Source organism: Salvelinus fontinalis, chromosome 34 (assembly GCF_029448725.1).
Source record: "Salvelinus fontinalis isolate EN_2023a chromosome 34, ASM2944872v1, whole genome shotgun sequence".
Classification (NCBI taxonomy): Eukaryota; Metazoa; Chordata; class Actinopteri; order Salmoniformes; family Salmonidae; genus Salvelinus; species Salvelinus fontinalis.
The window spans coordinates 16,755,812-16,769,667 of record NC_074698.1 but is presented as its reverse complement, the minus strand read 5'-3'; the positions used below and the strand labels follow the sequence as shown (position 1 = coordinate 16,769,667).

Here is a 13,856-nt window from a genome sequence, read left to right as displayed (position 1 = left end):
CTGCAGATGGTCAGTCTATAGCGGAGGTCTTCGTTATCTATCATGCATCATGTGAAAATCTTGTTTTCGAAAAGTAGCCTATACTCAACTCCTAAATTAAGTGCTTGAAAATGTTGGCCAATAAATGACTAAATTCAGTCTGAGGGAAATGTGTAATTGTATGCTTTACAAGTATAAACTGTGTGACGTATACAGGACACAACAAACTGCCTTGGAAATTGTATTTTATTTCCTTCAGTTAGCAGTAAGGTATTTGTTTTCAGTTGAGCGCAAATATTTAATGTTCAACTTCAATGTTTTGGTAAACGTCTCCACCAAGTGGATCATGTATGTAACTTCCACTTTATTTGAAGTTTTTAGTAGACCCTACCATACCTTCTATAATAATTGGTTTAGAAAATATGACCAGTCAAAATAGGCATGCCAGCATTGAAACAACAAATATTATAACAAGTATTGTGAGGAATGTACATTGGTCAAATACAAGCCTATTGCACAATAAAATATAAGTGCAGTGAAATAACAAAGGGAAACAAATTGTTCTACTTCATATTCACCATTTCCAGCACCACCCCAACATCAACATATGAGAAAATGGTATGTTCCTATGCTTTGTAGTAAAAAAGAAAGAGAAAGATGATTATGACTAATTGTGAGCAGGTATTAAATACAAAATTGTTGATGTCATTGGAAACACATCTTTCTCCATTTTTTTACTATAAAACAGAAATACACAATTTACACATGTTGATATTGGGGTGGTGCTGGAGATGATGAATATGAAGTTGAAAATTGCGAAATGTCCCTTTTGAGGTTAATAACTGGAGCTATGTATCCCATTGCCATTATTTGTTTTTCTCTGTCTTTAGGGTCTTCCTTCTCCCCACTTCAGTGGCTACTGAGCCCACAGTGGCCCCCAGCATCCGCCCAACGGGCCCACCTACAAACAGGCCAACGAAAGCCCCCAGCAGAGACTCCATCCTCAGCATCTTGGGCAGCCTCCTCAGCCACCCTGTCAATCCTTGCCACAAGGACGAGAGAAATGAGGGGGAGGAGGAGGCAGGAGAAAGAGAGGTAATACCCTCGGTGTCTATGTTCAGGTTGTGCACACTCCTCTCTGCCTCCTCCCTAACTCTTGCCATCTCTTCATCGTCTAGCTCTTCCTCTGGAGGTGAGGCTGAGGAGGGCACCTCTTCATCTAGCTCCTCTCCACCTCCCTCTCTTCTCTGCCGCACTATCTCTGCCTGCTTCTCTCTTACCCTGGCCTCAGCCTCCTGGTAGAGGGGGCAGCTGTAGAACTCCACCCCGCTCTCTTTTACAGTCTGTTCAACCTTCTCCAGCAGCTCTTCCACACTCGTCCTCTCATCCTTCTCTCCTCTACTCCTCCTCTCCAGAGAGTGATAGCGGTCTCCACACATCACCACCAGCTCCAGTAGGTCTTTGCGTCTGGTGGCGATGTACTCGTCCAGCTGTTGTCCCAGAACCATCTGGTCTGTGTGGGTGAAGAGGATCAGGGTGTGTCCACTGACTGCAGTGGGGCCAAAAACCTTCTCCAGGGCCTCCAGGGCCCGCAGCTCCATGTCAGCCGGCCGGTCCACAGGGACACACAGCAGGAAGGCATGAGGCCCCGGGGCAGACAGGGCCACGCAAGAGGAGACATGGTGCCTCACCTCCTCCGGGGGGCGCTCTGAGCAGAACCAGTCTTGGGCGACTACCACTGATACCTGCAGGCAAACACAGTGTGTAATGTTAGATCCTCTGGTTGACATTTAAGTCATTTGATCAGTGTGTAGGCTACTGTCCTTTTAAAGTATCAACAAAGTATCTTACCCATCTCCCTGCAATGGTTCCTCTGTGCTTCTCACATTCCTGAGTGATAGCTGGCTCACTGGCAGTCTGAGTAAGGAAAGCCTGACGGCCCAGTATGGCGTTTCCAGCTGCACTCTGTCCTGCTCTTGTCCGACCGAGCAGAACCAGCCTCAGCTCTGCATTGGGACAAGGCGAGGAGATGGAGTGTTCTTAGAAAGGGAGGATAGCCCGCACACATCACAAGTTCTGTCATCTGATTTCTGCTTTCAGTTTCCGTTTACATTAGTACTGTTCAATAAGCAAAGACTTTTGTATCTCTGAAAGTTCTGGCAAAATATGTATTGTAACAATGGAAACATTGTACATATTTTTCCTGTGAGACAAAAAAAATATGAATAGAACGAACTCGAATCACGAAACATCTCATAGGCTATACCAGGATTTCCCACACTCGGTCCGTTTAGTTTTTTTCCCTGGCACTAAGTACACAGATTATTCAAATAACAAACTCATTATCAAGCTTTGATTATTTGAATCATCTGTATAGTGTTAGGGCAAAAAAACAAAACGTGCCACATGACCGAGTTTGGGAAACCCTGGGCTATAAAATGTAGCATACGATGTAAACACGTTTTATCAAATTCCAAAGAGACAGCTCAAACGAAATGCGGAGACAGCCTCCCTCACGTTCTAAAAACTGACAGGCCGTAAAGTGCGTTTGTGGCGAGTTAACAGCGCACAAGCGAGTATGAAATAGTCGTAAACAAACGCGAAGTCAAAGCCTACACTTCCTGGAACCTGGGTGAATAATTGGTAGGCTACACGTACCTGTTTGTGGGGGACCTGATGCCATCTCTTGATTGTGCGATATTGCCAGATATTAATGCCGTATTTAGCATGAACGCTAGTCAACTTCCTCGTGCCTACGTCCTGACTCATTAGAAGAAGGATCAGTCTGTGCCGTGTGCTTCTGCAGTCTTCAGGGCGTAGCCGTACAGTCAATGCTTTTCAAGTAAAGCCGGTTTTAGCCTGCTACGTTTTTGTAGTGTCTTTTGATGCAGTGACAAAAAAGTAAAGTAGGCTGACTTCTTCAAATGCCAATTATGTATCAACATTCGAATCAATATGTTCATGGCATACTTGCTCAAACTTCCAAAAAATCTATTCTCCCGTGAGCACATTCTCTGTAGACTGATAATCTGCCAGAATTGAAAGGGATGTGCATTATATTATGTCAGGGGTATTCAACCGGAGGTCCGCGAATATAAATATTTGTATTTCAATGTTTTTATGATTACTGCTAGCAACAACAGAATAAACGAATTTTGAATGACATGCATACAATGACGTCAGTTTTATTTCTCAGTTTATTCATCACAATGACATGGTCGCAGATGTAATTGCAGGGTACAGTGAAATTCTTAAACTTCACGCTCCAACAGTGCAGGTCAAAATTATACAAAATGACACTGTCTTTGGATTTACACTCACTGGAATGTCTGACATAGGCATTGAAAAAGCACTTGCAAATAGACCACCAGTGCAGAAATGCCACTGGCTTTCTGGTAAGCTTTTTTGATTTGGACATAAATGTTTGACAACACATGGCTAACCTTTGTTTAACCAGTTAAACAGATGCTCTTAGCGAAAATGTGTTACCGTTCTACCTAATATGATATGCTAGAGTTTACACTTCCTCTTCCAAATTATGTGGGGTCAAAATAATGAAAAACGATTTACCAAATATATTCATTTTAAAATGTTGATTACTTCATTCACCTGATACGACGTGATATTTTTCGGGTGCTAATATAGGATGGGGGTCCCTGGAACACCGATTTGCCTGGAAGGCGGTCCCTGGGCAAGAACAGGTTGAAGATCATTGTTATATCGATACTGATTATTTGTCGCCATCTTCATATACACATAGTGATTGGTCGCCAAAAATGGTTTGTTTACGTTTCTACCGGTTTGGCTAAATGGAGTAGGCCTACAGCTCTATCTAGTGGTCGCGTCGGGGACAACAGTTGTTGACAACGTTACGTTGTAACTGAGCTTTCATAACGCCTCAATCACACCAACAGACAAGCGCAAAATGGACGCAGCATCATCTGGATATGTGTGCCACAAAAGTTAAACATTCACCTTCTGCTACCATTTCTGTCAAGCCGTCTACGTTCAATAAATCCAACGTATGCTCCACATATAATGCACTGCAACGCAATGTTGCAAGTCAAACGCAGCGTTCCATCGGAAATGTACTTCTGGTGAACCAAAATGCAAAACAATGCCAGTGTGATCGAGGAGTAACCTTGACCTCGTTCTCCTAACCTGACACGTTTATTAGTTCGCTTAACTTGCCATGTAAATAAACCATTTGTGGCGACAAATCATCAGTATCACCAAACGTTCTCTCAATTTCTAACACGTATGAACACGAAGTTAATCACGCAGCTGACCAAATTACACTAGATTTTACTTCTCGGTTAACAGAGATGAACAAAAATCCAAAGCACGTCATTAGGGAAGGTTTTGCATTCCTCCCTGGCTGGGGCATAGAGGCATGTGGAAGCACAGACATAGTGTTCTAGTTCTATTGTATGTGTAGAGAAAAGCATATCATCCTCAGTCTGACAAGGATTCTGAAGATTCACAGGCAGCTGCTGCAGTTCATGTACAATTCACTTTACTCACTTAAAAATAGCAATTTCAGTTGTAGGTATAACTGGCCTTAAAATGTAAACTATCTTGATACACTGCAATGGTTTGTTACAATAAATATAAGCCTTACTCATTCATTGGTTTGTGTAGGTGTCAGAACAACAGCTGTAGTTGAAATAAGGTGGCGTGGTACATACCAGTCATAAGTCTGCTATGCTCAGTCTGCATGTTGCCACTGTCATTTTTATTGTCAACATTTCCATACTGTATACTCAGAGGAAGAAATGTATTAATGAAAATGTGGATTACAGCTTTGTGCTTCAAAAGCTGCAAAACCCACAACAGTAGTTTGATTGCAGTTCCCTCAAAATATTTCTACCGTATACAAATTTGATTCTACAATCAAAATCTAAACCTTAATACTCAGTAAATTAGCATATATACAAAAGAGCAAGTCATTATGTAATTAACTGGTAAAACAAACATGAATAGTTGTCAAATATATTATTTTCATGGTATGTTGATGGAAGAGGTACAATGGTGGACTTGGGCCCTGGCTTGTCCTTTTGAGTAAAAACTAGCCTCTGGAGATACTGTATACACATAGAAAACACACACGCCCGCACACATTCACACAAGAACATACAGTTAAATCTGAAGACACTAACAGACATGCCAGAGGGAAAGAAAAGAGTCTTCATTAAAATAGGTTTCAGTAAAAAAATTTTTTTTTTTTTTTTTACACATTTTAAAATACATTTTAAAAACATATTGAAAGTATTAATATCCACGTTTTCCAATGTCTTGCTGCATAAATAATAGTCTGCATCCCAAGCCACAAGCCACGCTTCTATAATGGGTACTCTCACTCCAAACGTTTTACTTCATGGCAAGGACACTCAGTAGACAGGAAAGGAATGTTTCTGTTGGCTTCACAGCCCTGGCATGATGTAGGCAATGTTGTCCAAGGTGTTGGACTGAAAGAGACATAAAAGGAGAGAAATGTTTCAGGCTGGCCTCATGCAACACACTTGCTGTCACACAATGTGCTGTCACTACAGCCACATATTTTTTACTTTACAGCCCAAGTGGGAGATGAAACCTTTCAGAACAACATTTCAAATAGATGGCAAGGTGTGAGTAATTTACCAAGACTTGGCGGGGACATCCGTTGAGCTGGGGGATCTGTGCTGTGAGACAGGTCAGGGGTCCAAGGGCACACAAGATGGAGTCCAGCAGTACAGAGAGACTGCCTGACACCGCCACCATCCCCTGAGTGAGGTGAGAGCAGAGGCAGTTAGTCTAGTAGTCACACACAAATCTTTGTTCAGTCTTTACTCATATGAACGTGATAATGAGACATTTCTGTTGTAGGTGAAGAGAGTAAGTTTGGACACAACAGATAAGTTAAAAGATACAAGGAATAGTTGGTTGGTGTGTGTGTACCTCTGTCTCCTGTAATCGGTGGCCGATGAGGGACAGGGACTCTCCCAGTAGCTGCAGGTGGGCGGCCGCATCGATGGGGTCGACATCAGGGACCCGTGCTGGTGACAGGGACACACCCACAGACGCCCGGTTGGGGGACACCAGCCCTGCTCCCAGCCCCATGCCCTTCATAGAGCCTGAGACACACAAATACAAAACACGCAGTGACCAACTGACCATGAGTGTCATGTGGGCTACTGAGAGAGAGATAAAGCAGCATAGAGAAGGGACAGGACTACTGATTGACTTGCAATCACTGTCAAAGCTGATAGAGCTGCAAGGCCAATGTGGCTGCAGATGGGCTCTTACTAGGGATGCGCCGATATCACATTTCTGACCGATACCGATATTTTCCTTGGCAAAAAAAACAACAATACCGATATTTAACATTTTAGCAGCCTTTTAAGCATTCTAGAACAGTTAAATAGTTAACGCACACACATAGATGCCGCGGTCTAAGGCACTGCATCTCAGTGCAAGAGGCGTCACTACAGTCCCTGGTTCGAATCCAGGCTGTATCACATCCGGCCGTGATTGGGAGTCCCATAGGGCAGCGCACAATTGGCCCAGCATTGTTACATTTCACGTAAACCCTGTTTGTCTGCATCGAAGTAGCGGCCCTTGTAGCTAGCATCGAGCATGGTGGTGACACAGTAAAGAGGCTCAGAGAGAATCGCTTGTTCACGGCCTAAGTTATAACCCCACGGTCGGTGGGCAGTTTTGTTGAGCAGATGTTTCAATGCCATGACAGAGGGTATCTGCTGCAGACGCAGTTGATTACCTTTTTCTCCAGTCAGTTGTTTGAATGGCACTAGAAGTGTGTTCATGTTTCCAAGTTTCAAACATGTTCTCAAGTGCCATTGAAATGGAAGCAGCGGTATGAGAACCAGCACATTCTTTAGCATGCAATACTGCGTTGACACACTGTGCTGTCAGACTCAACATTCTTATGGGGCTGACATCGCTGGTCCAAATGTCAGTCGTGATGCCCATAGCAAGTAGCATAACGAATTCCATTATCTTGGCGTTAGTGGATTTCGCCTTTGCGTTGTCTCGCTGAAATGTTCTTACTCTTTCAAATGACTGCTCAACTTGAACTTGTTTAGTTGTTGGAAGTGTGCGCTTAGTATGTTTCTGCTTTCGTTCTGTGTAGCGCTATTACGTCATCTACTTACGTTATATACGTATGCACGTCAGCTTTGACACCGGTTTTGCACATCGGTGTTAAACTAGACATTGGGCCGATGTTGGCATTTTTAGATAATATCGTTTGATTCCGATATGCCTAGCTCCACCGATTTATCGTGCATCCCTAGCTCTTACCTTTGCTTTTGACTCCATCTGTGGAGCTCTTGCGTTTGACTGTGGTGGCCTCAGCTTTGTTCTGCTTGTGCTGCAGGTACTGAGCTTTCTGCTTCCACACCTACATGTATATAGAAGCAATTTAGGCCATGGTCCATGACTCATAGCATAGTGCTGGCAAGCCATTCTTAAATTGATTTCAAATGTTTATCAGAAATCAATTCTCTTCTTAAATTGGTAATTTCAAGTGAAACTTACCAGTTTATCTTTTTCTGGGAGCTGTTTCCACACCTCTGCCAACTTTTTGCTCAGCTCCCCGAACACTGCAAACACAGTAAAGTCTTTCTCTAAATCTTGTATAACATATGTACCACAATCATTAATAGTTACAATGTAATTATAAAAAAGGGATAACTCTGCCCACCTAGTCCCGGCTGCTCTGCATTGATGTTGACCCTGTACTCTTTACAGAACACCTGGTACGCTGTTGTGTTCTTCTTCTTGGGCTGAGACAGAAAGGAGATGAGAAGAGTGTATGTGTGTGTGTGTGTGTGTGTGTGTGTGTGTGTGTGTGTATGTATGTATATATATATATATATATATATATATATATATATATATATATATATATATATATATATATATATATATATATATATATATATATATATATATATAAAGCATTTCACTACACCCACAATAACATCTGCTAAATCTTTGTATGTGACCAATCAAATTTGATTTGATATTATATATATATATATACACACTGTACAAAATGCAGGAAACACTGTCTAAAAGCCTAAACTACCAATCTGTTTTGGTTCTTACCTTATCTTTCTCCTTCTCGTGCTTTTCCCTTTCCCTCTCCTCCTTTTTTTTCTTCTTCTCCATCATTGCAACTTCATTACTTTGATGATGGTGAGTAAGGATGGGAGTAGGGATGGGGGCCCCCATGGCATACATTCCACCAGCTGCAGAGTGATTGGATGAGCCATGGGTATGGGTGTGGCCTCTCGATGGGTCCCCTGGAGAAAGCATACAAGGAGCACATATTAGAATGCATAATAAAAGTAACTGTTGAAGTAACCAATGTTAAACATCTTTCTGCAATAGGACTAAGGCAGACTAGAGGCAGCGTTCCAAAAGTTTCTAATCACCTCCTGATCCTTTGCTGTGCTTCTTCTCTCTCCCGCCTTTGTCTTTCTCTCTGTCCTTCTCTTTCTCCTTTTTCTTCTTGCTTTTCTTGCTCTTCTTCTTTTTCTTTGACAGATGCTTGTACGAGTCGTCTATCACCAGCTCTCCTGCCTCCAGTTCACCCCCTGAGGAGGAGCTGTCTCCCCCCATACCCCCACCGTAGTGCCCTGACACACAAGAGAGGACATTTGGTTCATGCAGGAATCAACACAAATACAGGAAAAGTGGTTAAGTGCACATACAAATGTGTTTCTAATAATGTATCTCATAGCGATAAATCTAGCCAAAGGCAATCTTACCCTCCACCTCCACTTCTTTCCCCACAACAGGCAGTGGATCTCGGCTCTGCTGAATCTTCTTGGGGACTTTAGAGAGCTGCTTCCGGTCTCTGTCCTTCTCCTTTTTTATCCCCCCTTTTGAGGATGAGGAGGAGTGGGGAGGGAAGGGAAAGCCCTCTCCTTCTGCCTTCTCCTTAGGCGAGACCATGAGCTTCATCCTCAGCCCATCCGGCTCACGTATGTTCAGGAGATCTCCTTTAGGGGTACCGGTACCACCATGGAACAGAGACGACGACTTGGAGGAGGAGTGCTTTTTAGAAGAGGAGGATGAGGACATAGGACGGGAATGAGAGGAGTGGCTGCCTTTGCTTCCTCCGGTGCTCCCATCACGTTTGCGGTCTTTGGAGGAGTGGGAGGAAGAGAAGGAGGGGTAGGAGGGCTTCTTGTGCAGGTGTGGGCTCGGGTCTGAGCCGGTGGCCATAGGGGAGGTGATGGCCTGTAGGAGCCCCATGGCTGTGTCTGTGGGATGGGAGGAAGACGAGGAGGACAGGGAAGGGGAGTGGTCCGACGACTTTCGCTTCTTCTTGTGGGGAGGTGGGCCTGAGCCTTGCTGGTCTGGTAAAGAACATAGTGAAGGGAGAGTGAGAACATAATGAATCGGTTTAGCATAAAATTCACGCAAATAATTCTATATTTTTTATTGAAAGAGCAGAATTCCTTCCTCCTTTACCTCTGTAATAGTAGTCTTCACTGTGCTTTTTCTTCTTCTTGTGGGAGTCCCCTCCCAATAAGAAAAGTTCTGAGTCCTAAATGAAAAAGTCAGGATTTGACTAAATTTACAACCAACAGAAACTACATGACACTACATTTTGAAACCAGTGTTCTGCTGTTACCTTGGGCCGTTTCTTGGAGGACTTGCGGACCTGTGCAGCAATCTCCTCCTCCTCTCTGAGCAGGTCCTTGTACGATCTCCTCTTCTCTCTCTGACTACGACCAGCCACAAGGCCCACTTCCCCTTCCATCCCTACCTCTGAGAAAGAGGGAGTTGTAATGCACACTGGGAACTTCAGGCATTGCATGAAAATTGGAATAACGATGATGACTTTTAATAACTAAATGATTGACAGATTTCTTCAAAAAACATAAGAGCTACTAAAGGAAAGAACTGGCACAAATTACCAATTACTCCTTTCTTCTTGATCTCCTCAAAAGCCATGATCTCTCTTTTCTCAAAAGGCTTGCTCGTCTCTCTGTGTCACTAACAATAGCAAGATATTAGAACACAGTCATAAGGATATGGAGGAAACATCAGCCACTGACTCAGCCAATATAACAGACAAGCAACTTGTGACTTGAAGCACTTTTACTGCAAAATACAGGATATTTACATTTCACTGTGAATGGAAGAATGGCAAAAATAAGAGACAGACAATAAAGAAGTATTTGAACACCAAATTGATCAAACTGAGTAAGCCCCTTCAAAAAGCAATTAGTGCCTTGTTACAACTCGCCACCACATATGGTTGATGAGAGAGGACATTCAATTTCTGTAATTGATGTCTCTCCTTAAAGTTTGGATAACAGTATACACTGATAAATGGCATGCTTGAGCCTATAGTAATAATAGATACATTACAAAACTGAAGTGTGTTTAGGCAATTGAAGGATAAATTCCCGCCTACTTTCGAAAAAATACACAAACACACCCCCTTTCATTAGCTGAGAGTCCCTAACTCCCAACATTTGGAACCTCTTCTAACTCCTATTGCTGATTATGTGCTGGGTTATCCGGAAGGTACTGCAATAGCAGTCCGTGGCTTCTGGTGCAACTAGGCCTATGTCAGTCTAAACGGACAAAGAAAGTAATTTTCATGCATTTGGTTCATAAATTCTGTTTAGCATGCTGAGGTGAGAATATGTGAATTTTACTGTCGCAAAGAGAAGAAATGTACAATTATATGTAATTTTACTACCTCTCCGGATTCACCAATTTACGCGGTTCCAGTCGCCATCTTTGATATCAGTCTACAACGATGCGTGTCGGCAGGGGGAGGGACTTGACTGTGATGTAGCGAATCAGAACAATGAAATCGTGTACGTTATTGTAGTGCACAATGTCAATTGGCTGGAAATATACATTGCGTCTATTAATTTGAAGATATTGTAACCAATATGTAACAATTACTTTTCATGTATTAATTATATGAATGGATAATGATAACTACATTAACTGACAATGCATATTGATGTTACACCGTCTTTTCTTATAAAGCAGAGGCAACAAATATTTCCAAACATTTTATTAATCGATTAACTCAGATTGTTACAACCATTTACAACAATGACCATGATTTTTTTTTTTTTTTACAGTAAACATTCATGTACAACACATGCAAGGCAACAGAAAAAAGGCAGTGACACAAAGATGCTGAGAGGAAGACCAACACAACAGTCAAGGGTAATGAGTTCATAAAGATCTTTTTTATTTACTTTATCACAGTAGTATTCCCATTACCCCGCCGTAAACAGAAGAATGTATCCACAAAGAGAGCCCCCTCTACCTATCCCCCAAATTCTGCTTCTGTAGACTGAGTGACGTGAAGCTGGCCAGCAAGTCGGTTACCTCATCAACCTGAAACAGAAGAGAAGCCATAATTGTCACCAATGAAGACTCATTAATTCTTGCAATAAGAATGATACCAATTGGTTGTGTTACCATTTGGTTCAATGCCAAAAAAAACAGGTGTGTGTGTGAGAGAGAGTGAGTTAAACACAAATGTCTCACCTGTTCTTTGGTGCGTGTGTGCTGCAGCTGTGTTGAGATATGATCCAGTCTCTCTCTGGCCTCACTCTGTCCCATCACATTCAGGTACTCCCTCAGCATCTGAATGATCTACAGAGCCATGGAGAGAGAGAATTTCAGACTGCACAAATAATTGTTGGTATACTAATGTTTACATAGTGCTGTTGTAATAACCCCTTATTACCTGTGTGACCTCCCCTCTAAGAGTTTCTATACTCCTCGAGTCTCCATCCTGCAGGATGTTGAGTTTGGAGCGTGCCAGGTGCAGGGGGGTCCTTCCTGCTCGGTCTAGGGCATCCACACGTGCTCCTGAACAGAAAAACAAAATTAACAAGTTAGCAGGTGTACAAGTATGTATGTCTATGTGTGTTCATACCGTATGGCATCTCACCTCCTCTCAGCAATGTGGTGATTACAGGCACGTGGTTGGTACAGGCCGCTGCAGAGAAAGGTGCAGAAGTGGAAAGATTGTGGAAAATATAAATTTTTCAGACATGGAAAAGTTAAATCAAAATAAAATGTTCATCTTTTACTTTTCTACCATCGGGATCTAAAGTAGCAATGTTGTACATCCCTGAACTAAATGCTATACTTTCAGTGCCATGTGTTGTTCTTACCCAGATGGAGAGGGGTGTTCCCAAGGCCATCCCGCTGGTTAGGATCAGCGCCGTAGCTCAGAAGAAGTTGCACTGGAAGGAAGGGGACGATTTAATCATTTGTTCACAGTAATGCTGCTGTAACTATTATTAGTTCATAACAATGTCATTACTGTTGAGTAATGAATCATGAGCCCCTTGCACTTCTCAGTTTGACTTACCGATGCTCTCGTTGCCATTACAGGAGGAGAAGTGGAGGGCTGTTCTTCCTTTGTCATCTGCTGCACAAGGGTCTATGTCTTCTAGAAGAAGCCTGCGCACTGGATAAAAAAAGAGACAGAAACGTTAAACACCCGAAAAGGATACCATAGTCTTGTTAAGTCTCACAATAGTTGATGTTCCAATAGTTATCTTCAGTGCCTACCTGTATCAATGTCGTTGCCATTGGCAGCCTCTCGGAACCTCTTCACCGCTAGAGAGAATGAACAAACAAGCCAAAGGTTAGGTAAACATCAGGTAGAATGCTAAACTCTGTGCTTTGAGTGTTGACATGCCTATCACCGTCTGATGTACTGGCTAGTATAATGCATACTGATGATACTTTTGTCAAAGTTCAGCAGCCATAGGCAGATGCCTTGCATGACATCCCGTCCCTCCGCAACATTCACACAGCTTTAACACTATTCACACCTCATGATTTTTTTCTCCAATTTTGAGTGTGGAATTTCTGTACCATAAATATCTTTTCCAATGGGCCCCACATTTCGCCGGGCTCTCCCTTGTCGCCTCGCTCTACACCCTGTCACCTTCCCGGGTTTGCTGCTCGCCACACCCGACCCTGATCCAACTCGACTGGGTTCCCATAGCAAGTGGAGGTACCGAAGTTCTTGTTCAGCGGTCTGTCCTGTACAACTCAATCTCACGGTGCCCTCTCCAAAGCCAGTTATCCCAAATCCCTCAGCAGCACCTCCATCCATGCTCTCATCATTTATCTTTAGTTCACCCTCTTTCTCTTCCGCTTCTTTTGGTCCAGTGTCCACTGTGTATTCACCCTCGGAGCTTGAACGTTCATCGTCAGAAGCTGTTGCAACAATTGGACTCCACCCGTCCATGTTCACCGACTCATGTGGAAGATTTATTTTGGTGTTTCTCTCTTCAAAATTATCCTCGTTCGCAAGCCAGTACTAGGAGGTACGAAAAGAGTCATTTATGTTGATGAACTGACTTGCAACTTTGAATACGTCGTTTATTTTCTCCGTTGCCATCGCTGGCTCTAGAACGTCAATACAGAAACGATTCTACGCATATTTACCATTGTGGCTCATATGTTCATGCTTTGAATTCAAGATACGTCCCTGTTACAAGAACCAAAATGTCTCCTGTTTCATAATTTCAATTATCACGAGAACAAACAGTAAAAGGCGGTCCTATTGTAAAGAGAAACGTTGACAATGACTATTACCAATCAGGGCCTACGTTGTTCGTTCTCTCATAAACAAAGCACCCACCCCCGTTCAAAAGAAGCAAATGAGCAAGCAGGACATGCAGGATGTGTGCTGCAGTATTCAATATCCGGTTAGTTCTATGTGAGCTCCTTGGGATAATAACCTTAACCCTTACCCTAACCATTATGCGTTTCAACTTCAATGGGGGTGTCGTCCCAAGGATCCCAGGTATAGCAAGGAACATTGAATAACTTTCATCAAATTTGATATTGTGAATAAA

At 42.8% G+C, this 13,856-nt stretch overlaps 3 protein-coding genes across 4 annotated transcripts; all 3 read right to left on the bottom strand.

Moving 5' to 3' along the window:
* Window positions 1-210: 210 nt before the first annotated feature.
* Window positions 211-3,582, bottom strand: LOC129833315 (GTPase IMAP family member 7-like). Of its 2 annotated transcripts, none has more exons than XM_055897819.1 (3): window positions 2,638-3,582; window positions 1,831-2,018; window positions 211-1,724 (listed from the first exon to the last, which is right to left on the bottom strand). In XM_055897819.1, exons 1-3 carry the CDS (start codon window positions 2,660-2,662, stop codon window positions 846-848), a joined length of 1,092 nt encoding a protein of 363 aa, XP_055753794.1. In that variant the 5' UTR covers window positions 2,663-3,582; the 3' UTR covers window positions 211-845. The 2 variants fall into 2 exon arrangements, with proteins under 2 accessions (XP_055753794.1, XP_055753795.1); XM_055897820.1 differs by having other exon boundaries at window positions 1,831-1,985.
* A 1,104-nt stretch (window positions 3,583-4,686) lies between these two features.
* On the bottom strand, window positions 4,687-10,789 carry LOC129833313 (HMG box-containing protein 4-like). The gene is made up of 13 exons (XM_055897818.1): window positions 10,706-10,789; window positions 9,912-9,990; window positions 9,626-9,762; window positions 9,463-9,538; window positions 8,754-9,347; window positions 8,418-8,621; window positions 8,089-8,285; window positions 7,682-7,763; window positions 7,516-7,580; window positions 7,279-7,378; window positions 5,917-6,092; window positions 5,620-5,742; window positions 4,687-5,447 (listed from the first exon to the last, which is right to left on the bottom strand). The coding sequence occupies exons 2-13, from the start codon at window positions 9,946-9,948 to the stop codon at window positions 5,403-5,405; spliced, it is 1,836 nt and encodes a 611-aa protein (XP_055753793.1). The 5' UTR covers window positions 9,949-9,990; window positions 10,706-10,789; the 3' UTR covers window positions 4,687-5,402.
* Window positions 10,790-11,017: 228 nt separating this feature from the next.
* LOC129833312 (ankyrin repeat domain-containing protein 54-like) lies at window positions 11,018-13,652 on the bottom strand. Its single transcript, XM_055897817.1, has 8 exons — window positions 12,865-13,652; window positions 12,556-12,603; window positions 12,353-12,451; window positions 12,153-12,224; window positions 11,927-11,974; window positions 11,720-11,844; window positions 11,518-11,625; window positions 11,018-11,364 (listed from the first exon to the last, which is right to left on the bottom strand). The coding sequence occupies exons 1-8, from the start codon at window positions 13,241-13,243 to the stop codon at window positions 11,290-11,292; spliced, it is 954 nt and encodes a 317-aa protein (XP_055753792.1). The 5' UTR covers window positions 13,244-13,652; the 3' UTR covers window positions 11,018-11,289.
* Between the last annotated feature and the right edge of the window lie 204 nt (window positions 13,653-13,856).